At 38.4% G+C, this 22,802-nt stretch overlaps 2 protein-coding genes across 2 annotated transcripts in view; one reads left to right on the top strand and one right to left on the bottom strand.

Annotated features, from left to right (window-relative positions):
* The window catches only part of LOC124804657 (hsp70-Hsp90 organizing protein 1-like), a 38,082-nt gene extending 20,333 nt beyond the window's left edge, over nucleotides 1-17,749 (bottom strand). Inside the window, exons 1-4 of the mRNA XM_047264882.1 lie at nucleotides 17,660-17,749; nucleotides 17,224-17,389; nucleotides 4,408-4,617; nucleotides 1,594-1,747 (exon numbers count right to left, since the gene is read on the bottom strand). Coding sequence (XP_047120838.1) covers nucleotides 1,594-1,747; nucleotides 4,408-4,617; nucleotides 17,224-17,241 — 382 coding nt within the window. The 5' untranslated portion in view covers nucleotides 17,242-17,389; nucleotides 17,660-17,749. The remainder of the gene's footprint in view (nucleotides 1-1,593; nucleotides 1,748-4,407; nucleotides 4,618-17,223; nucleotides 17,390-17,659) is intronic.
* Nucleotides 17,750-17,971: 222 nt separating this feature from the next.
* The window catches only part of LOC124805513 (RNA polymerase II elongation factor Ell-like), a 307,965-nt gene continuing 303,134 nt past the window's right edge, over nucleotides 17,972-22,802 (top strand). The window contains exon 1 of the mRNA XM_047266077.1: nucleotides 17,972-18,100. Within this exon, the coding sequence (XP_047122033.1) occupies nucleotides 17,972-18,100 (129 nt within the window). The remainder of the gene's footprint in view (nucleotides 18,101-22,802) is intronic.

Raw genomic sequence — 22,802 nt, 5'->3', positions numbered from 1 at the left:
GGTAAGTAGATTTATGTGCAGACAAACTTAACAGCTTTCAAAAGCAACAACAAACTTAGCATTTATACTTTTTGTCTTGCCCACACATATCGCCATTGGATTAATTACAATAACCTGCATCTGCCATTATTATGACAAAATGACTAATCAGAAAGCCTGTAGGTAGAGAAGGTTGTATCTTTACACTTTATGAAGGAAACTTAACGTAATTTTGGAGCTCTTCGAAGTTGACACAAAAAAATGCTTGAAAAAGGACCTTTTCTCTTAACTATTACCATGTACATCGCTTCCTTTTCAACTAAAATATAATACTCCTATGTGAAATAAAAGTAGACATTTCCACGGTTCCAGCATAATCCGACAGACTGACGTTCGTCATGCAATGTAACCAAAATATAAGCTTAAGGTCACAAGTCAATCATCATGAAATGGATAATAGGCCATGCTGCAGTGTGCTGGTTACTAGTAAGGGCTGTTCATTGTGCTACATGGTATGAATAGTGTCTCCACACATGGAAAATTTACACTACTAGACCTTATTCCCTCAATGAGTGACACCCACAGCTTGTTCATAATATCTGAAAACATCCCAAGTATACCCCAGCAAAATCTACACCTACTGTTTCTGAGAAGGTAATCAATGAGCTGCCAGTGACCAAGACCGGAGAAACACCAGCAAACAGTAAAGAGTAAAGAAGAACGTACAAAAAATTCTATTTAAGAATAGTACCAAACTAACATGGTAGCCCTAACATCCCCAGACCAATATTTAACACCTCCCACTTCATCTTTGTTTACCCTTAATCCAACAGTGAGGTCTCTCTCTCAATCTACGTTCTAAGTGACCTGGCCCTCCTTCCCATCCTGTATCACTCAGCCCATTTTCATCCCACATGAAGAAACTTATTATAGTTATAAAAGTTACGTACACTTTTTTTTTTCAACTTTTAAATACATCTAACAACAGTACTTAGAATTTCACATCCTGAAGGTAAGTACTGTCCAGCCACTTTGTCTCCCTGTAATTTTAATATTGTTAACTTTCAACATCACACCTACATTTGTTATCTGCTTTTGACACAGGATTTCCTTGTACACATTCACTCATTCAATCACAAATCTATTTTAAAAAAAACTCTTGTAATGCTAGTACAATATTCAAGCAAGGCACAGTTAAGCGACATGATTTTTTATAATTAGGTTTGGCTCTAAATGTGATAATGGAAGTTCTGCTGAATGCACACATACGCACATCATGTGGTGTTATTTCGTGCTGGCTAATCCCACAATGCTGGAACTGCTGTTCAGCAGGTGGACTGGGTTGTGTCAAGTAGAATGAGTGGAGTGAGAAAAGAGGTGGGAACTGGGATAAGAAGTTGGGGAAAGTAGGCCGATATCCTTGAGGGAGGCAGCAGGTGTACAGGGTAGACTTGAAGGAGGTTGAGGCAGCAGTTATGAGGGATAGGAATGTGACATGTGGGTACTGAAGCCAGTGAGTTTGTGTAGTGCACAATGATGTAGAGCAGTGGATTGGGAGCAGCACCTGGGAAAGTAGCTATGTTAAACAAATAACAAAATGTTGATCATACATACCTTGCCTCTCTTTCTGTCTCATTTCTGTTGTTTTACTGATTGCATCCAAAATGCTTTTATCATGGGGTTGTAGTCTTAAAGCACACCCATAAGACAATAGTGCTTCTGTATAGTGTCCTGTGGCAAGTTCAATTTCACCTTTACGGAAGTAACCCTGCGGAAGTAAATGCAATATTATAACAACAATTTTCCATGTGTCATAACACAGTCACTCTGTGTTGCACGCACGCATGAGAGAGAGAGAGAGAGAGAGAGAGAGAGAGAGAGAGAGAGAGAGCATTTCTCATTTGTAATAATATTTCTACCAGCAATGAAGAAATCTATGGAATTACCATTTTGTCTCTACAAAACATATGTACTGCTTCTTTTTCTTTAAATGGGTACTCTCTGCTACAGATATTACAGTTCAACTAATGAACTGGCCCATGAACATTAAAATGCTTGCCAAACTAAGAACCTCTTGAGTGTGAGATAGCAAGTTCAATCTTTAGTAAGAATCATTTTCAAGTGTAATGTTAACAATTACGACAGGAAAAATATTAGTTGCTTATGACTCAACTTGCGCATCAGGGGAGTGACAGACAATGACTGACCGGGAGACGCAGAGATGAAATCTTCTACGAGATGTATGTATTATGTGGACACTATATTGTGGCACTTTTTAAGTGGGAAGTGTTTTGAACTATGTTGGATAACATCAGTAGAGGTCGGGTCTAAACTACCACTGCCAGCTGCAGCAAACAATTGCACTGCGGCCACTACAAAATGCTTTGTGTATTCCAATTTGCTTTGTGTCATGGATTACTTGCTTTTTTTCCTTATTTTGAAATGAATGAAGATACTAATCTTGGTGCATAAAGGGATTTGAATGCAACTCTCATCACAAGAAAAGGTATCAGCGATCGCTAGTTCTGCTTTTGTGGAAGCACAGAATGTGGATGTAGCATGGCAGTCCTTTGATGGAGATGGGGCTTATTCCCCTGCACCATTCCTCTCCCTCAGGCAGAGTTATTTGTTTATAGCCGTGGGCAAATGCCATGATAAACTGTTCACATATTACTTTCACAAAATGAAAATCGTATACATTCAGGAAATGTTCAAAACAAGCCATTAACTTGCACCATGAACACTGAATGAAAAAATAGCATGCCACAATGATAAAAATGGTTTGCACCAACACCACCAAGAGGCAAACTCCTTCAGAGCTACAAACCATGCAGGACATTCGGCTAGTTTCCACTCTTAAAGAATGCCTATAGAATGGTACTGTTGTAATAGGGTGATGAGAACTGCTGGAATGTGATGGCATGCAACAGAATACGAAACAGTGTGGAGCTTAAAGTGAAACTGGCTATGTTTTATGGTGTAGCTGCAGATAGTGCAATAATATGTTTTAAAAGCATGGAAAAAAACAAAATTCCAGAGCCGGAATTTGTCCAGTGGTTCCAGGTGGTGCGAATTGGAATGTCTTACACTTTAGGAGGGATAGTTTGCTCTAAAGGAGTATGATTTTTGTACAGAGACCACGAATTCAGCAGACGCAAGTTATTTTGACCAGCTACCAGCCAAAGGCGTGTTCATACTGTAATCATTGCTCTCTTACTCCCATTTTTCCACTCTTGCTTGCTGTGATGTAAATATTCCCTATTGCCCTTGCCAGATCATGCATAGAGAAAGAATCTTAGAGGGGCAGAGCGCCTCCAATTTCTCGCATCACAGTAAATGACTTTCCAGCCAGTTTGCCATCCAGACTAACAGCGTAACTCTATATGAATTCATTACGGCATTTATGTTGTTTGATTTTGATACAACTCTCATCTCAAATTTCCACGGTTCCTTTCATATGCATTTCCCCTTCAAATCCTGATTGGTCAGAGTTGAAAACAAATTCCTTACTAAACGATGGGGTAAGTTTGTTCACCTGGTCTACAAATTTTTGAGCTGATTTCACAGTTCATCAAGTTTATGCTTTGTTTGAAATTTCACGATCTTAATTAGTTGTGCTACCATCCACAGTTCCCTTGAAATCACAGTAATCTGCGTGGTGCACAATTTGTTGTGCATTACGTAGTACGTCACTATCACGCACATCCTGTACATTGCATCGAGCCTCCCGGAAATGCACAAACACAAGTTTTTGTAATAAGTTCACCTTGTCCTCCCTCAAATATCCATATTTAACTGAAGACTGGATTTGTGGCTGCCCATCCGACAAGGATGATTAACTACATGAATCGAAACCTGTTTCAATATCACTTTCCCTTTCACTCGTTAAATACAAATCGTCATTCTACTCAACTACGTAGTCTGTACAATCAAGTGTGTATGACCACTTACCCCACTGACTCATCCCGCACAAAAACTAATATTTCATCTGCCACTGCTTTCTCACTCTGAAAATTCCTTGGGTTCCTTTCTGATGAAATGTCTACTTCAGTAACCATTGTTGTACAAATAATACAATATTTATTTTGTTTATCACTACCATTGCTCTGCTTTGCTTTGTATTAACACCACTAGCACTGTAGCACTTTTGAGAGTTACTTGTCGACTAAGTATTTCAACTACTCTTTGCAGCCTCACGTTGTGCTTACCATTAGATACCTCCAGTCCCACCCCCTGTTGCCATTAGCAGGCAATATTGTGGTTACGTGTAGACAAAAGGTGGGGTGTCGAATGCTATAAATATCATTGGCCTTTTGCGACCTGACACTCAGCAGGTTCCTTGTTAGTCAAAGAAAATTCTGTAATAGAAACATAAGCACAATAACATACAGACTTAAGTTCTAGAATGAATAAGTGAAACTTACATACTTTGGGCCAATCAGGTTTCAATTTTATAGCCTGTCTCGCATCCTCCATTGCTAGGGGATACTGTTGTTGTTTGAGAAAAGCTAAAGATCTATTACTGTAAAAGGTGTGGTCAGATGGATCCAACTTTATTGCATTTGTGTAATGCAATACTGCTTCAATGTATTTCTTTTCCTTCACACAATCATTTCCTTTCTCTTTATGCTGTTGTGCCTGTTTAAAAAAAAGAGAGAGAATTGTGAGTACACCACACAAATCAGTTTTATCTATTTATGTTAATTAACATTTCTTTCTACTGTCTCTGCATTGTCTTCCTTTCTAGTTGATTGCACTATCATCTTTAAATAATATCTTTTGTTTTCAGTTTTTCTAATGCTATAAAGATAACTCTTAAATCCTAAAAAAAATTACTGTGCTCACAACAAAAATCACTGTGCTCACACAGATATTAAGTTAAAAATTGGAAAAAGACACCAGTTATTTAATATAACCCAGGAGACTGCAGCCTCTTTTTTTCAACTGTAGTGATTTCTCTTAATTTCACTATGTTACACTCAGCTTAACTAACCACGAATCCTTTACACAAGATTAATATTAGTTTATTAACACAGATTCTGACAGCTGCTTAACTTTTTTAATGTATTCCTTGATCTATTACACATGCCCGGAGACTTCAATTGAAGTTGGGATGTATGAAATAGCATAGAATCGAAAATTAATGAATTTTCAATTCTGTGCTTTCCTATTTATTTCTCAGTCCTCATTCCTGTAATTTAATACAACAGTGTATGATGGATGTTCCATTATAGTACTCATGAAAGCAATTTTCATTATTGATGGGATAATGTAGAGGTTCTATGTTAGTTAAGTTAGTTATCAGTCTACATGAAGATCGAATAATTAAGCATCAACTCACATGAAGAATGAACAAATAATTAAGCTTGATTTGATGCTCCCAATAACATGACATAACAACTTGTGCCATCTGGATCCTTCCTACCAACAACGGGTTACCTTAATTGCGCAGATGGGAACTCTCCCTGCAGTGTCGCTTACGTTCCCATAACCTCAACCTTCATTAGTCATTCCTTTCCCTGGTCCCATTCTAGAACTACACAGGCCTGTATTCCACCAAGGCAACCACAGTATGTTTACTTCTCTCTTATTCCATTGCACCCCCCCACCCCCACCCCTCTGTCTCACTCCCCGACTACACTCAGCTCCCCTATCGTCTCTCCACGTCGTCCCTGTATGTTTCCACATACAGCACTTGACCGTCCCACACCCTTACCCTGCTTATCCCTCCCCTCCCCTCCCCTCCCCTCCCCAGCCTCCTCCTTACCCCCAACACCCAGGTCACTTCTGGACATGCGCTACTGCTCTCAGTCTGGCCTTGGCAGCCAGAGATTGTGGTGTGTGTGTGTGTGTGTGTGTGTGTGTGTGTGTGTGTGTGTGTGTGTGTGTGTGTGTGTGTGTGTGTGTGTGTGAGAGAGAGAGTGAGAGAGTGAGAGAGTGAGAGAGTGAGAGAGTGAGAGAGTGAGAGAGTGAGAGAGTGAGAGAGTGAGAGAGTGAGAGAGTGAGAGAGTGAGAGAGTGAGAGAGTGAGAGAGTGAGAGAGTGAGAGAGTGAGAGAGTGAGAGAGTGAGAGAGTGAGAGAGTGAGAGAGTGAGAGAGTGAGAGAGTGAGAGAGTGAGAGAGTGAGAGAGTGAGAGAGTGAGAGAGTGAGAGAGCTTACTTGTTTGACAGTCTTTTGTTGTGTGTATTGTGACTCAGCATCTCTCTGCTATATGGTTACTTCATGGAATCAGGAGTTAAAAATACAATAAATCAGTATAAAAATGTGACTTACCAATAAATTACAATCCTGGACAAGCTTATAACCCCACAATGTCACATGCAGTTATCATGAAAAGAAACATTCAGCATTGAAAAGTGTTAATGAATTACCAAATACCCCCAGTTTTAGTATACAGCACACAAAAAGTGGGCAATTTTAAAAATGAAAATTAATAACAACACAAAAAGGAAATGTTTAAGACTCAGGATACTCACTAGTAAACTGAAGCGATAACTCACAGCTGTAGATTATTCAAATTTCAGGAAGCAGAAAACATAATTACGCATTACAAATACTTTGAAACTTAAAGAAGCTCAAATAAGGGATTTTCTCTCTTTGATGATATAATTTGCTATCATCAAAAGCACTTTATTACTGTTGCTGTAGAACCAGCTCCAAATATGGTCTATTAATCTCAGTTATTTTGATTTATTGACACACAATCAAGTTGGACTCTGCTTATGAAGAAACACGACAAAGGAAATTGGCTTCAACTGTGTTGTAAGATTCATCCCAAAGTGGGAGGAACTGGTGCTCTGTTTTGCGATACGGCAGAAAAATGAGTGAAATATGGGATCTATTAAGGATAAAGTATGAGCATTCGAGGCATCAGACTGAAGAAAGTTCAAACTAGTAGTTTTTGGAGAATTATTACACACTAACTAAGCAACACATATGATATTCAGTTCCATGACACAGCAGCAAGACAGGCATTAGATTCAAATCTTCTTCGCTAAATTCAATTAAATTTTTACAACAGTAGCTGAGAAAAACAGGCCATTAAACTGACCATGAGAAGCAGATCCGTTACACTTACTTAAACAGCAACTGCACATTATCTCTGCTTTCCTCACCATTTCCTAAGGAAATATTAATTGACAAGCTATACATTTTACATCGTTTTTGTGAGATACAATGAGACTGCAGCGTTCATCTCTGACTTACATAACACAAAAGTTGTCACAAAACTAGAAACATGCAAAAGCCATGCAATTTCTTCATCTATTTACTTATATTTACATATGTAAGCCAACTACTAATATTTCCTTTGTGCCCAAATAAAATCACATGAGTCAGACAAATTACTGAACTTCACATAAAGCTGTTAACTGTATCTAAACTCATGCAAGCAGGCCATGAATTCCTGCACTTGTACCATAATATTAAGAAATGTAGGGCCTCCTTAAATTTGTAAGGTGTGTACTACATATCAAAGGCTGCTATCCACGCAGTGTGGGGTGTACGAAAGGCATACGGTTTTTTAAAGCTCTCCATCAAATCCAAATAATGAAAGCTGTAGGAGACCTGGAAAAGTTCTAAAAAGTACCCTCCAGAGGCAAGAGTGTTAAAATGCTGGTGATCAACTGCCAAATCATTCATAATGAACAGACAAATTTGGTAGTGCCCCTAAAAGGCTGTGGTGTTCACATAATATCTGGAACAGAAAGCTGATTAAAACCTGAAATTGACAGCAATGAAATTGTTGGGGATAATTTAGGCAGAGTACTAATGGTAAATGGAAGTGGTTTAATTGTCACATCAGATTAGAAAAAAGTCAAACCCACCGAGACAGAAATTGAAACTGCATGCGAAATTGTATGAGACTCAGTATCAATGGCGGGAATGATGTTAGCAACCTTCCATGATTCACAGTCACTGTAAAAACTTCTAAAGAAACTAAGAGTTCTGCACAAGTATAAAAGAAAGCATAGAGCTATAGGTAGGTAGACACTCAATGGAACAAATTTGGCTGTCAAGGGGGGAATGTGTGAGGCCTTTAACAACCACTGCTACAAGCATATTACAAAGGATCTCTCATAAAACCCAAAGAAATTCTGGTGTACAGGATGGCAGGCAGTGAAGGAATATTTTAGGGAATTAGTTTAAAAAATTTATTTCAAAGGCCCAGTGGAATCTTTACAAGTTTTCTCCCAGAGTAATTCACACAGTGTCTACGTGACACCAGTCGCTTGCCTTTCAAAACCAAGTCGGTTCTGTCCAGTTAAAGCTGCTGACAGAAAATGCCCTGGGCCTTCTGCTGAAATTGCTAACAAATTCATGCCATTGGTTGTCGCCAATACCATGCATGAGTTACCGATCACGTGCGGCGATGCTGGAGTGTTCCGTGGTGCAGAACACAGTTGCTTCTCTCTCTTTTAATCCAGACCTCGAGCAGAACAGACGTCTTTTTGGAAGGCAGAGCCTCTGGCTCTGCTTTTCACAACCGGTCACCAACGTAAGTTAACATGAACCGCTTCCCTTCCGTTTCTCATTTTAATTAATTTTTCGACCTCAGAGTGGCCTAAACCTAACTTCCGTCCCTAGGCGCGCCCTTTGTACTCTGTATATCCCCTTTATTGTACTTAATTTCCTATTATGTCATTTAACGGCAGCCCTGGACGCCCACTATCAAATCCTGACGGCTCGACCTCCTGCACACTGCTGCCACAAGGCATATTTAACAACTTTCTTCCCCCATTTTATACATTAACATTGGTGTCATAAGTTTCTCTCTCCATCCCCAAACCATGTAATATTTTATAATTGGTGTCAGGAGCGGGATGTTAGTATCGGTATAACTTTACATTGGTCCTTCGTAAACTTCCCCTAACTTTTGCACTAGTGGTTATTAGTGGTACCAAAGTTAATGTCTACACACTCACACACAAGGCAGTAACTGAAATTGTGGACAGAGGGGAAAAAAAAATTCTAAACTCTGTTCTTAAATGTTCCTGTTTCAGCAGTATTGCCCCAATTTAATTCACCTACCACTGTAAAGAAAATTGATATAGATACTGGCGTCCGTGGTGTTGAACAGCTGAAATGGCTAAAATGGAACAAAGCTCTAGGACCCAACTGAATCCCTATCAGATTCTACACTGAATTTGCTGTTGAGTTAGCCTCTTTTTCCAGCCATAACCTACTCAACAGTCGTTCTGCATCCGGGATGTGACATCAATTAGTATGTATCTTTGTCTGTGGAATCCAAATCTAATTTTTGAAACATTATATCCCACAAGATTTTTATTTTTAAAGTTTAACTGTATATTTTGTGTATTTCACAGTTTACTATATTCTTGGTTAGATGTCTTTGGGTGGGGGGGGGGGGGGGGGGGGGGGCAGCTGGACATCACTGCTACAAGATATACAAAACATCACTAGATGGTAAGTGTGATAATGACTCTAAACTATACTCATCTGACGGCAAGATAAACCCTTGCGTAAATGAGACTGTACATCAAGTGGACTTTGAAACATGTATGGTGCAATTATTATGAGATATAACTGGACCCAATAATGTACCATAAGTTTTTGTTACTGCAGTGAGTGTTTCTTGTGAGAGATCATGGAACATTGTAGTGTTAAAAACATACACTTCGTAAAAATGGCATTGATGTTTAATAAACAGAGGGAAGACCAGCCTTTCTGAAAACCATAGAAGCCTTGAAGAATGAGGAACCAGTCAAAGAAGTATTCCAATCAATAAACAGAACATTGTCTAAGAAGAACCATTACCCAATGGGGCAGAAATGATGCTCATCATCCCGTCTCATCTGCAGCCAGCACAGTTTGCCATCTGGTCACCTAGGATTTCTGGAGACCCTAGACAATCATCACTGGGCAGGGGTCTAATGATCTGTCAGAAAATATGTGAGCCATTCTATAGAATGCCAACAAAGGAGGCATATGCTCCAATGCATCTGGTACCAATCCCACTTGCAGCAGTGACACTCCTTCAAACTGATATCGACCTTTTGGTGAAGTTCTTAAAGTTGGCAAATGGGAATCAATGGACAATAGTGTGCACTAACTAGCGCACTTCCACTATCCTGTCACCAAAGCTGTGCAAACTGCCAAAGCTCCAGAAATTGTACATAGTTCCTTAGAGGTGACATTATTTTGAAGCATGGAACAACCTGAGTGATGATCTCTGATCATGGGAAAGTTCTCCAGTTGAGACTAGTATCTGAGGTAATTCCACATTGCGACATCCACAGGATAACTGTGTACCATCCACTCCACAAGTTAAGTGCCTCAAAGAGTGCTTTAATAAGCCATTAGTCGATATGCTCTTTTTATATATTGATGTCAAACAGAGATTGGATACAATACTGCCAACTGTGATGTTCCCGGAAAACAATGCAAAGCTAGACATTTTTAGCTTCTCACTGTTCTTTCCACTCCAAAGCTGCGAGGCTGAAATGACAAGGGTTCCACTGTCCTCATTTTGAACTGGACTATACTCAAGATGTCTACATGAATCACCTCATCACCAAGACAACAGAAGCAAAGCAGCTGGCTTGCATACAGGCTCTGGATGCTCAGAAGACAGACAGAGCACCGTAATGCCAAGCACTGGTCATTAATATACAGCCCGAAACATTATACAATTTTTTTACATGTGTGTCGAAAATGGCACTATTGGAAAAGTTACTGAAATGCTACTGTGGGTCGTATTGTATCCATCACTTGTCAGCTGTCACATATGAAGTCATGGATTGTCAGGAAGACAAAAGCACAGACAATCCATGCCTCCTTGTGAAGCCCTACTACAGTGGAGAGGCACATCTGGCAATAGGAGGTTAAGGAAACTGACGACCCACTCGATAATCATGTCATAGTCAAGAGGATATTCACAAACATGATCCAAATGTGAGAGTCCACGAGAACTGCCATACAGCGGACCATTTACAAGATCTAGATTTCTGTAGCCAGATGCAATGAAAACTGCTGAAACAGTGGATCACCTCGGGAAACAAAGCATGCAGTGTGGCTTAGTTGTTAATGGCATGCTGTGGGTTGCCAGTTCAAACTCAATCATCAGAAATTCTTTGTTTCTGAGTATTCATCAGTTGTGAAAGGTTCCTGAAATATCTCTCGTTTGTAATATTTGTACATTCTCAAACATTTGAATGTTTGTATAAATAGCAGTACTCACCTCCAGGATGTAAGTTCTTTTACGGCTGTACACTGGCATCAGTAACAAATGTACTTTTGGTTTTAAGTGTTGCACTTCACTGATAACTCTACCTTTGGTTACGGACTTGATTGCGATTTCGATCTGACAATGCTGTGTATACTTTCAGTCAGCACTGTCCTATAATATGTTTTGTGCAATGCAGCTAATTGTCAAACAATATTCTGTAACTTACCAAATGAAAGCGTTGGTACGTTGATAGAAACAATAACAAACACAAACACACAAATTTCAAGCTTTCGCTATATATATATAAAGTTTTCAGTCAGAATACTTAAAGTTGATAAATTCTCCACAAAAGCCATATAAGGTACCTATAGATTCTCCCATGGCATACCAATACATTTGCTCCCTAAAGATAATAGTGGATTATAATGAGTGTATTTTGTATGAGTTCTGCAAATAAATTTCAGCATTTGAAACTGCACTTAATCGTCAAATACAAAAAAAAGTTCCACATAGACTGTTTCCCTGCCAAAGCAGACATCAGACGGGGAACTGAAAATCCACAGATTTTCGGGAAAGAAATAAAGGAGTGTCATATAAGACACTTCTACTCAATGATGGACCTCCAATGTTCATATAGAACATTTTACGTTGACAGTATACAGAAAGCTGACTGCATTTTGCATATAATTACATAAAATACTTGGTTTAAAGTATTACATGTAAACAGTGGATGACAACTGCAAAAAGAAGAGCAGTGGATGTTTTCAAAGTACTTGCATTCATCATAATACATATATATGCACAAGGAAAAAAAAGGTAATGTACAAATAATCCCATACCTATTAGTGTGATTAGATTAATACTCACTATAATCTGCTGTTAATGTATGTTCACAGAATCTATTGACCTAAGAAAGCATTTGGTAATCTACAATGGTGCAATATGTTTAAAATTCTCAGTAAAACTGGTGTAAGTTACATGGAAAAAAAAATACTACACAAAACATTCAAGAAGCAATAAGGAAAAATACGAATGGACACCCAGCAAAGAAATATTTGGGTCAGGAAGGGTATTAGACACGGATGCAGTCCTCTGACAGTGCTGTTGCATCTATACAATCAACAACAGGTTAAAAGAAACGTTCAGGGAAAGAATTAAAATTCAACATGAAAGAATATTGATGACAAGAATTTGTTGCCAATGCTGCTGTCCTCAATGAAATTGAGAAAGAATTGCAAGAACTGTTGAATGGAATGAACACCCTCATGAGCACATGTAACAGATGGATGAACTGTATAACAACAAAAGTAATGAAGAGTAGCAGAAAGAGTTTACGAATGAATGTAACATCAAAATTGGGGACCACAAAGTAGATGAAGTGAAAGAATTTTGCTACCTTGTAGGCAAAATAACCCATTATGGATGATACAAAGATGGCAAAGAGCAGACTATAACAAGCAAAGCGGACATTGAAGGTTAAAAGAAATCAATGGTAGTGTCCACCATAGACTCTAGTTTGAGAAGGAAAATTGGGAGAATGTACCTTTGGAAAACAGAACTGTATGCAAGCTAATCATGGACTGTGAGAAAACTCAAGGAAGAGAATAAAATGCCTGAGACATAATGCTATAGAGATGTTAGAAGTGAGATGGGCTGATAAATTTAAAAATAAGGAGCTTCTTTGTGAAATTGACAAGGTGTGTAACCCGTGTAAAACACTGGCAAGAAGGAACAGGATGACAGAATAATTTGTTTAAAATATCAACTTCCACAGTACTTGGGGGGAAGCGAGTGTGCAAAGGGTAAACATTTTATCTATATGAGAAGAGAGATTGAAATACAGCTAATGAACAATTGCAGACACTGAGTGCAAGAGATACTCTGAGATAAAGAGGTTGGCACAGGAGAGGAATTCATGGTGGGTTAAAAAAAACACACACACACACACACACACACACACACACACACACACACAGGGAGGGAGGGAGGGAGGGAGAGAGAGAGAGAGAGAGAGAGAGAGAGAGAGAGAGAGAGAGAGAGCTGTGCCGTATAACTCACCTCATTCCACACCCTTTAAGGCTTTCCTTTGTGATGAGATTTATGGAACACAAAGTGTAAAACAATGAAAAACCCAAGGAAATTTAATAGTAAAAATGTTAGCTGATAAGAATATTTCAAATGTCAAGACTACCACCACTAACACTGCCAAGTTTGTACATTTATCAAATACAGCTAAAAAGAATTCTGGAGAGTGGGAGTCTTGCATTTGCTTTAAGACTCAATCTTTAGAATTCACCCTTCAGAAGAAAAGGAGAATGAAATCTTCACAAAATAATTGATAAAGAGATGAAAATGCCAGAAATCTATCTGTAGCTGCACATTATACAACTTGGTAACTGCTCTACATTGAGTTGAACAACTTAAACCTTACCCAGTCCATTATAATATTTTATAAAGCTTTTCACATCTGAGGGAAGATGGGCTGGTCATTATTTCTCTTCTCGCTTTTAACTTTTTACAGGCCCCGCTTGAAAAGAACACAATACTGGAACATGACAAAAGTACAGAGAGACACATTCCCAGAGTGTGACATTGTTGCACACTGCCATGCTATAAGGTTATATGTCATCAGAGAAAGCATCCAACCACAAAAACAACTTTTTAAGTCCAATAATAAGCAACAAGTTTGTTTGTGTGGTTAATAAAAATTGCATTTAAAAAAATTTGGTTCCCTGCGGCACACAAGGGCACTCACATCTCTGGCCAAGCAGGGGCTGCATCCCACAAACTCCCCCAGTTCTCAGGGAAGAGAAAAAAAATAGTGTTATCAGGCGTTTTTCTTCTTGTCAACTCATATTCCATAAAAGAATTCCTGTTATTGTAGCGTGTGAAAGGTGGTGGTTAGAAATTACTAACTCACATCTGTACATTTAAAACACAAAACACCCCATACCCTCTTTTCCAGCCCCCCTACTCCTCACAAACTATCAACAGGCACGTTTGGGGTACAATGATCTCCACCTCATTCTATCACTTACTGAATATCTGTTTTCAGCTCAGATTCCCCCCCCCCCCCCCCCCCTCCATGTGATTCTTAACAAATACAGAGTAATCTACTCAACAAGTGTGGAAAGGAAATCCAATTAAACTATATCTTCAAAAATTTATTATTTTCACTGATATACTAAGCAGTAAAAGGAAACAAAAGAAAAGTGCGGAGTAGGTATTCAAATCCATGGGTCGACAGAAGCATCCGATCCCACGCGTCGGCTTTGACCCGTGACTTAAGGGTGTTGTGTGTGACGTCATGATGGCGCGGAGTTTGGTTTGTGAGTGTGGCGTGTTTGTAGATGTCGTCATGTTGTGGTTTGTTGTGCTCTCTGGTGGTATGTTCAGGGTTTTCGTTTGTGTGGTGTAATGGGCTCAGTTTGCTTTTGCTCATTATCCAGAATTGTACGAGTGTCGGCTGTGTTTGTAGTTGAATTCGTTTCAGTGAGTTAACGATTTTGTGTGAAGGTTAATTTAGTGTTGTTCGCTGTACATCGTGTGGTAATTTTAGTAAAATTAATCGGTTGCTGTTTTTGTTCAGGAATGGATATGACAGATAAAATTTACAGTGCGCAGGTCAAGGGAAGTTTTCGTACCCAATGTGTGGCTGTGTATGTTGATATTGGTATTGGGAGATGTTTTTGAGCTATACAGGCCAAGGGAAATGTTTGATACTAATTTATGGGATCGGGAGCTGCTGCTGAGCTATATAGGTCAAGGGAAGTGTTCGATTCCAGATGATATTGTGTTTAGTGGTATTTGGGGAGTTTTGTGATGTCGGTCCTTTTTGTAGTTTTGTGTGGTTTTGTATGGGGGTGGGCATCTAAATTTGATTACATTTAGTTTGCCCCCACCCAAAATACCCCATTTCCCGCACTTGTCCCGTTAGTGTCATTAGGCTTTTTGTGGAAAGTGTGTGTGTTTGTTTTTCGCTGTATTTTCATCCTCATAATGTGTACGTGCTGACTTAATATGCGCCATATTGGAATGGTGGTTTATGGTCGTTTCCGCCATATTTGTGACGTCATGGGTCAAAGCAAACGGGCGGGATCGGATGTTTCCATGGAGAAGAAATTAAAACTTTGAGGTTTGCCGATGACATTGTAATTCTGGCACAGACAGCAAAGGGCTTGCAACAGCAGTTGAATGGAATGGACAGTGTCTTCAAAGGAGGATGTAAGATGAATATCAACAAAAGCAAAACTAGGATAATGGAATGTAGTCGAATTAAGTCGGGTGATGCTGAGGGAATTAGATAATGAGGCACTTAAAGTAGTAAAGGAGTTTTGCTATTTGGGGAGCAAAATAACTGATGATGGTTGAAGTAGAGAGGATATAAGATGTGGACTGGCAATGGCAAAGAAAGCGTTTCTGAAGAAGGGAAATTTGTTAAAATCGAGTATAGATTTAAGAGTCAGGAAGTCGTTTCTGAAAGTATTTGTATGGAGTGTAGCCATGTATATAAGTGAAACATGGACGATAAATAGTTTGGACAAGAAGAGAATAGAAGCTTTCGAAATGTGGTGCTACAGAAGAATTCTGAAGATTAGATAGATAGATCACATAACTAATGAAGTATTGAATAGAATTGGGGAGAAGAGGAGTTTGTGGCACAACTTGACTAGAAGAAGGGCTCGGTTGGTAGGACATGTTCTGAGGCATCAAGGGATCACCAATTTAGTACTGGAGGGCAGCGTGGAGGGTAAAAATCGTAGAGGGAGACCAAGAAATGAATACACTAAACAGATTCAGAAGGATGTACGCTGCAGTAGGTACTGGGAGATGATGAAGCTTGCACAGGATAGGGTAGCATGGAGAGCTGCATCAAACCAGTCTCAGAACTGAAGACCACAACAACAACATACTAACAAAACCAGAGAGAGCCATTACGAGTATTGTTTGTTATTAGTGTGTGCAGTCTATGGCGAAGAGACAGTTGGTGTCAACTGTAGAACACTACACAACCAGCATCTATTATTTTGCAGTTATTTAAGTGTGCGAGTTCATCCCTTGATACAATGTGGCTTTAAATACCCAAGTTTCTTCCTGAGATGATAATGCTGAAAAACCATTTCCCTAACACAGTGTAATTATCTATTCACAGACATGCAATGTTCTTTTTTATAAGTGAACTGAGTTCAACTGTCACAGAAATACTTATGGCTGTTACCCAGATCCACTGCATTCCTCAAATACGGCTAATGCCGCACCTATCCAATTAAGGTACAGCGTGTTAGTAGTTGACAATGATACTGGCTAGCATTTTCCTACAGCATGTTAATAATGTGAGTACCTCTCTCACCACCCCCACCCCCTATTCTCTTCCAAAGAAAATTGACATGACAATAGAACAAACAATAAGAAAAATGATTGTAGTCACCCAAGCCAACCTGTATTGCTCATTGTTTCGTTTGTTTATCTTATACTTTCAGTTTGTACAATGCCATAAGTGGCATTTGTCATTTTGTGTTATAACTCTACACGAACAAATTACATTTTCCGATCCTCTCCATTTTTCCTTCACTTATATGAGTAAAGTTACTGAAGCACCAACACAGTTTTGTACCAAATTGTAATCATTGTAACAGTTGCATGTAAATAAAATGAAAACCAATGCTGATTAAGTCACTCCTTGGCAACAACTAATGAGAGTTAGTTGTATGTTCCATATTCACAGCCAAAAATGCGTAATCTTAACGATAATACATGCAGACTGTCGCAGATGCAGTGTTCAAGATACAATCACTATATAGAGACTGTAAGACTCCAACACAATCTGCAGTAATTAAAGTTTATATGCAATTTATTCAACATAATCCCGTAGGTATGTGTATCTTCATTGTTTTGTAAGAAACTAAACGTGTCCCAACGAATAACAAAATTATTACGGAGAAAATTATTCTTCTATTAAGCTTTTGTTACTGCTCTAAAAACGTGGTTTGAAGTTGGTTCCTTATCCATTTGCACATTTTGTTTTCCTTTCACATGACTATAAAAACTGTATTTACCTCTTCCTTTTGGTCCATTATGGACTCTCGTTCGTGTGTTGTATATGGGTAGTCTGAATACTCTGAAGTGGGCAAGGCCAAATCCACAGGCAAAAATGCGCTTTGCTTGCGATTCCTGGGCGTATTTCTTGAAAGAAGGAAAACTTCAGCGTGAAGTACCCTCAATCTGTGAAAATAATTTCATGAAAATTATGCAGTAGCGATCAGTGCTTATTACTGTGCATGAAAGCCGGTATGAGCGGGTACAGCAACATTTACTTGCGTAATGGCAATAACATGTGAGTATGTAAATATCGCTTTTCACGACACACCGCTAAATAATATATATCATTCATTTATCAGGGAATTCACCCAATATTCAGTATACGGATCTCTAGCCACTGCAGTTTAACACTTCAAAATACGGTTACATATCTCAATAATTGCATCTCCTTACCTCACATCACCAGATATGCATTTGTTCCTTACACACCATTACTTGTCAAATCCCTTAAGAACCCTTCTGTCTGTATTTACTTGGTGTGACACCTGGCGGCATAACTGTAAACCAAGATGATGAAGAAGCTAGTCAATGAATATTCTCTGCAATATTAAATTGCAGAAAAATTATAAATTTTGGTAGTTTTTAGCTATAATGTTTCATAATTGTAATATAATAAGAGGCTATTTTAAATTATTGTTTCACTATAAGTCTCTCAATAGATTTCCGTCCGTCAGCTGGTCTGCCAGTTCAAACGATGAGGCAGAAATGGCGGAGCTAGTGGAAGGTGTTCAGTATGGTTTGTCATCGCAGGGAAATAATAGTGATAAGTCGTTGATATTTGTGAAACTCACGGATTCTGCGTATCGTGCTATTGAAAGCTATTTGAAGAATCAGGTGAGTAACTGTTACTGTCTTATTAAATGATTTTCTGAAACAGATCTCTAGAGATTTCGTCTGCAGACATTTATCGTCGCCATATTTTCACATCGTGTTGATTTCATATGGCAGCTTTGAATAAATTTTTTACTTACTGTACCATAATCACATTGCTTGGAGGTTTGATTCATAAACATATGTCAATATTTGTGTGAGGTCGTTTTCCTGAGGAACCGTCATTAGCTGACGCCACGTCAACAAGTAGGCATGAAAATTAGGTTGGCGATGTAAGTAAACTTGTTTTAACTGCCTTCCGACCATAACTCCACTGTGTACATTGTGTATAAATACACAGTCGTTTAGAGAAAGTGATATTATATAGTGACACTGGGCATCCTTCATATGCAGTCGTCTTATATGCTGTATAAACATCTCTCTAACCTTGTTCATCCAAGCAATACAAACAGCTACCACTGATTCCATTTAACATCATGAACTTTTTCCCCGTAGTAATGCTATATCGTTTACTGTATGTGAAATAGTTACCCTGGGTTTTCACTATCTCCTTAGGACAATGCCATGTAAACTTTCCTATGTTGCACAGGTCAGAAAGGCTACAAGGATTCACCCTTATACTGCAGTTAGGTGTTATGTTTAGAAGCAGCCGTAAAAACCTTAGAGATTAACGTACTCGGCTCCTTTTGTACATTTTCTTTTATTCCCTATAAATTCCAGTTCATGTGTCACCTGGAAGTAGAGCCTAATAAAAGATAAACAGCATACCATTCTATGTGCAAAATTTAGTGTGTAAAATAACATCTCTGTATTCTGTTATGGAGAAGTATTAACTTTTTTGTTGCAAAGAGGATATCTTGTAACACTGCTTCCTCAATGTATTAGGTTTCTTACTATCAAAATATAACATATATTGTGTGTATTGTACTGTTCACGGCAGTCACTCTTCGTTGTTATCTCGTTTAATGTAATTGTTGTTAGAGTTTATTTCAAACTTCCATGAACCATATGTTTATACTTTATCTCTAGAAGTTGGTTCAAACACAAATAACTTGCATTATGCATGGAATATGACTTGAGTAACTAACTTAACAGACGGTGTTTGATTATAGAATATATATCAAACCAAATTCTGAAGTTCCAGCTCAGTGAAGACACAGATGTATCCTTCTCATAAAGTTGCTAGATTCTCCACGTATGTAGGCTTATTCATTGCTATTAAAGCTAGTGTAAACAATTGAACATGCGAGTAATGTGCATTTCCTCTTCCGATGACTACATACAGTTAATTTACTTGCTTCCTGGCAGGTAAAAATCCCAGTTTTCTGTTTTTCACTCCCTTGTAAGGCAATAATACATGGACCCTTTCAGCATTAGTAAACTCTTTACATTTTTGATCGTGTAAGGACAGCAACCGGCCACAAATTTACATTTTATCACATGATGAAATGATTATATTCTTGTGATGCTGTAGATACAGATTTTATATGCAAGGAGCTTTCAGTTGGCATTCTATATATTACAGAACTTAGTACTGCAACAAAACAGGCATTACAGCAGCAGATTAGAAAAGCTGCTCATGAAATGTATCAAGGGTCTTTCTTTAATAATCGTGTATCCTTTTCTACTCTACACATGCTATAGTCAGTCTTAACTCTTCCTCTTTAATGCATTGTAAAATGTGAACCATTTCAAAACTTAATGAGAAAGCATTGCTTTCTTAAAATATGTTTCATATACATCACTTCATTACCATTAAAATTGTGCTATTGCAGTGTAAATTTGTGACTGACACCATATATAACGAAAGATATGAAATTGTAACCATGTTTTGAAGGAAAGAAAAAGTGTTCTCTCAATGGTGTGTCCATTTTTTGCAGTAATTGTGCTTCACCAATAGTGATGATGACTGCTTGCATAATTAACAGTATAATGTATTTCATTTGAAGAGAAACTTGCACCATGTGAATATCTGTGACATTCTTTGTTGACCTCTCAAAAGTTCACCTAATGCAAAATAGTTTTGTTTGACTGCTCTTTGAGTATGTCAGCTAAACTTCTTTTATTGGAGTGTGTTGGAGGCTTAGAACATTTTACCCATGTTTCTGGTACCCACATTTATATTACATTCTGAACTAACAATATTATGAAAAGGTTAGGTTGGTAATCACCATGTAGCAGTGATGATGATTTGCAGGCAGGCACAATAAAAAAGATTACTAAACACATAAGCACTTGGCCAGAATGGCTACTTCTGAGATAGTATGACCACTGTTTCTGCTGCGGGGCCAGACTCACAAAGCTGCATATTGACCTGAGGAGTCCTGGCCCAGCAGCCAGAGACAGTCATCCTCTGTGTGTGTGGTGTGTGTGTGTGTGTGTGTGTGTGTGTGTGTGTGTGGTGTGTTGTGTGTGTGTGTGTGTAGAGGTCAGAACAAGACCTTTCTGCCAGAAAGCTTGCATGTTAAGTAGTCTTTTTGTGGTGCCTGTCTATGACACACTATCTGCACTAGCAATCTAACCTTTTCGTAATTTTCTTTATTCCATCCAGGATTTTCTGTTGCTTGATTCTGAAGTAACAGGTTTAAAACAATCATGGTAGAAATAAAAATGATAAACCTGATCTGTTATCAATAATGTCAACTGTTAAATTTTCTTCATGTCTCACATGCCTTTTGTCTGGCATCCTGTGTCAATAAATAATAATAATAATAATAATAATAATAATAATAATATGATTTGGTTGAATGGAAGAACTTTAAGAACTTCATCTGTTTTCTGCTGTGTCATCATATAGTTCTAATCTTTATTCCAATTTGTGTTGTGTCTTACATATAGGCTTATTGGTTTGTAAGACTTCACCATATGTATCCTGAATAAAGTGACCATCACACACAAGACAGATTGTCAGTGCATGGGCCTATGTAAATAACACTTTCACAGTCTTGATTCTGTGATAAAAATAATAGATTTCATCACCAGTAGATTACAGAAAGAAAATTGCATTATACTAGTGTTCATTTAGGTGAGAAGTGGTGCCAGGAAGTTAGCATTTATTGCAGCAGCTCTTTACACTGTGTATTCGTGAAATGCATCGATTGCCTACTTATGCTCTGTTACATGGGTTTGTGATAGTGGTGAAATTTCTATGCTTTTCGCATAATTTCTTTTGTTACTTGTGCTTGAACTTCCAAGAAGTTTTAACTTCTTACTCTGCACCTTCAATCTGAAGACCAGCCTTTGATGTCCCCCAAAGTGCAAAATGGTATTTAGTGTTTGAAAAGTACAACTTTAGTTTGTGCAAATGGAAGCACAAACTAGTAAGTCAAATATAGTGGCTCATGGAGTTTATGAATGTAAGAGAGTGGGATTCCGAAATTTTGTAATTAATTTCCCATTTTCAGTGTAGACTAAAGAACTTAGAATATTTTCTCACCACTTGTCATGGTAAATGCACCATTTGCGTCGGTTTTGTGCATAGGTTAGCACAACCACTGTGTTCTTGTAGTCTTTCGTCCCCCCCCCCCCCCCCCCCCCCCCCCCCCCCCAAGCCTTAACGCCCGTGAGTTGAGGAAATTTCATGATTCCTTCCGCTCACCCTCTCTTGTCCGAAATTAAATTGATGTTACCACTGTGCGAATGGATATACTAAAATACCTAACACGGCGGCGTCATTGTTTCCTGCTTATGTATTGCAGTGCACGTTGTTTCTTTTTGTGCGTTTTTCAAGGCAGTGTTATTGCGTTGCACAGAACGTGGGCAGTATTTTAATCGACTTCATAATTTATTATTTTACTGGGAGACGTGTGTCGTACCTCATTTAATTAGACGCCAAGTGGTGTCGTCGAATGTTTACGAAGTAATAAGTTTGATTTTACAGTACGATCATTTTTGAAATAAAGACCTTAAGATGATACGGGTCTGTAAATAGCTACACTATCTTTGGCACCACTGCATTGTGGAATGTACGAAAAATCTATATTCTCTTGTCGCTTGGGAGTTGAAGCAAGGCCACATATGTTCATATACTACGACCTGAGATTAAATAAAAACCCATTTTACTTAAGTTGAAGAAAAAATCGTGACATGTTTTACTACTAGAGTAAATTGGTCTCTATTTATTTATTTATTTATTTATTTATAAGTAAAACAATCCTGCCATTTTATCCTGAAAGGTGTAACGCGTGTATCATGTTAAACGTAAATCTTTCGTTAAATATGACGTAATATTAGATACGCCTACTTCTGCACGTGCGTTATAACGCTTATGGTGTACTTCGTTTGAAGTAAATACCGGCATAATCCACCACCAATGAATGGCAATGGAACTGCACGTTTGCAGCTGTATTCATACTCAGCAGCTTGTGTTACAATAAATTAACACACGATATGGCGTGTTAATACAGCAAGCATCCTTTGGTGTTCGTACCCGTAAGCACAGTTCAGTATCTGTTTATTTTTACTCGTGATATTTGCCCTCACTGTGTGTAGGTCTGCCGCAACACTTTGCCTTATTTGTCAAAACCGTGGTTTTCCCCCCTCGTTTTTATTGTAAAACTGGGGAACATTTAGTTCCGTTTAGCGCCCTTAGTTACGTCACTCGAAAAGTATGTAGGCCTAAGTTATTAGACCATCTTATGAGTAGAAACACGTCAGAAGTTCCTCGCACTTACTATAAAGTTGTATCGGTGAATGTTGTTAAGTA

This window comes from Schistocerca piceifrons, chromosome 7 (assembly GCF_021461385.2).
Source record: "Schistocerca piceifrons isolate TAMUIC-IGC-003096 chromosome 7, iqSchPice1.1, whole genome shotgun sequence".
Taxonomy (NCBI): Eukaryota; Metazoa; Arthropoda; class Insecta; order Orthoptera; family Acrididae; genus Schistocerca; species Schistocerca piceifrons.
Note: the sequence above shows the minus strand (reverse complement) of the source record. Positions and strands in the feature narration are given on the sequence as shown.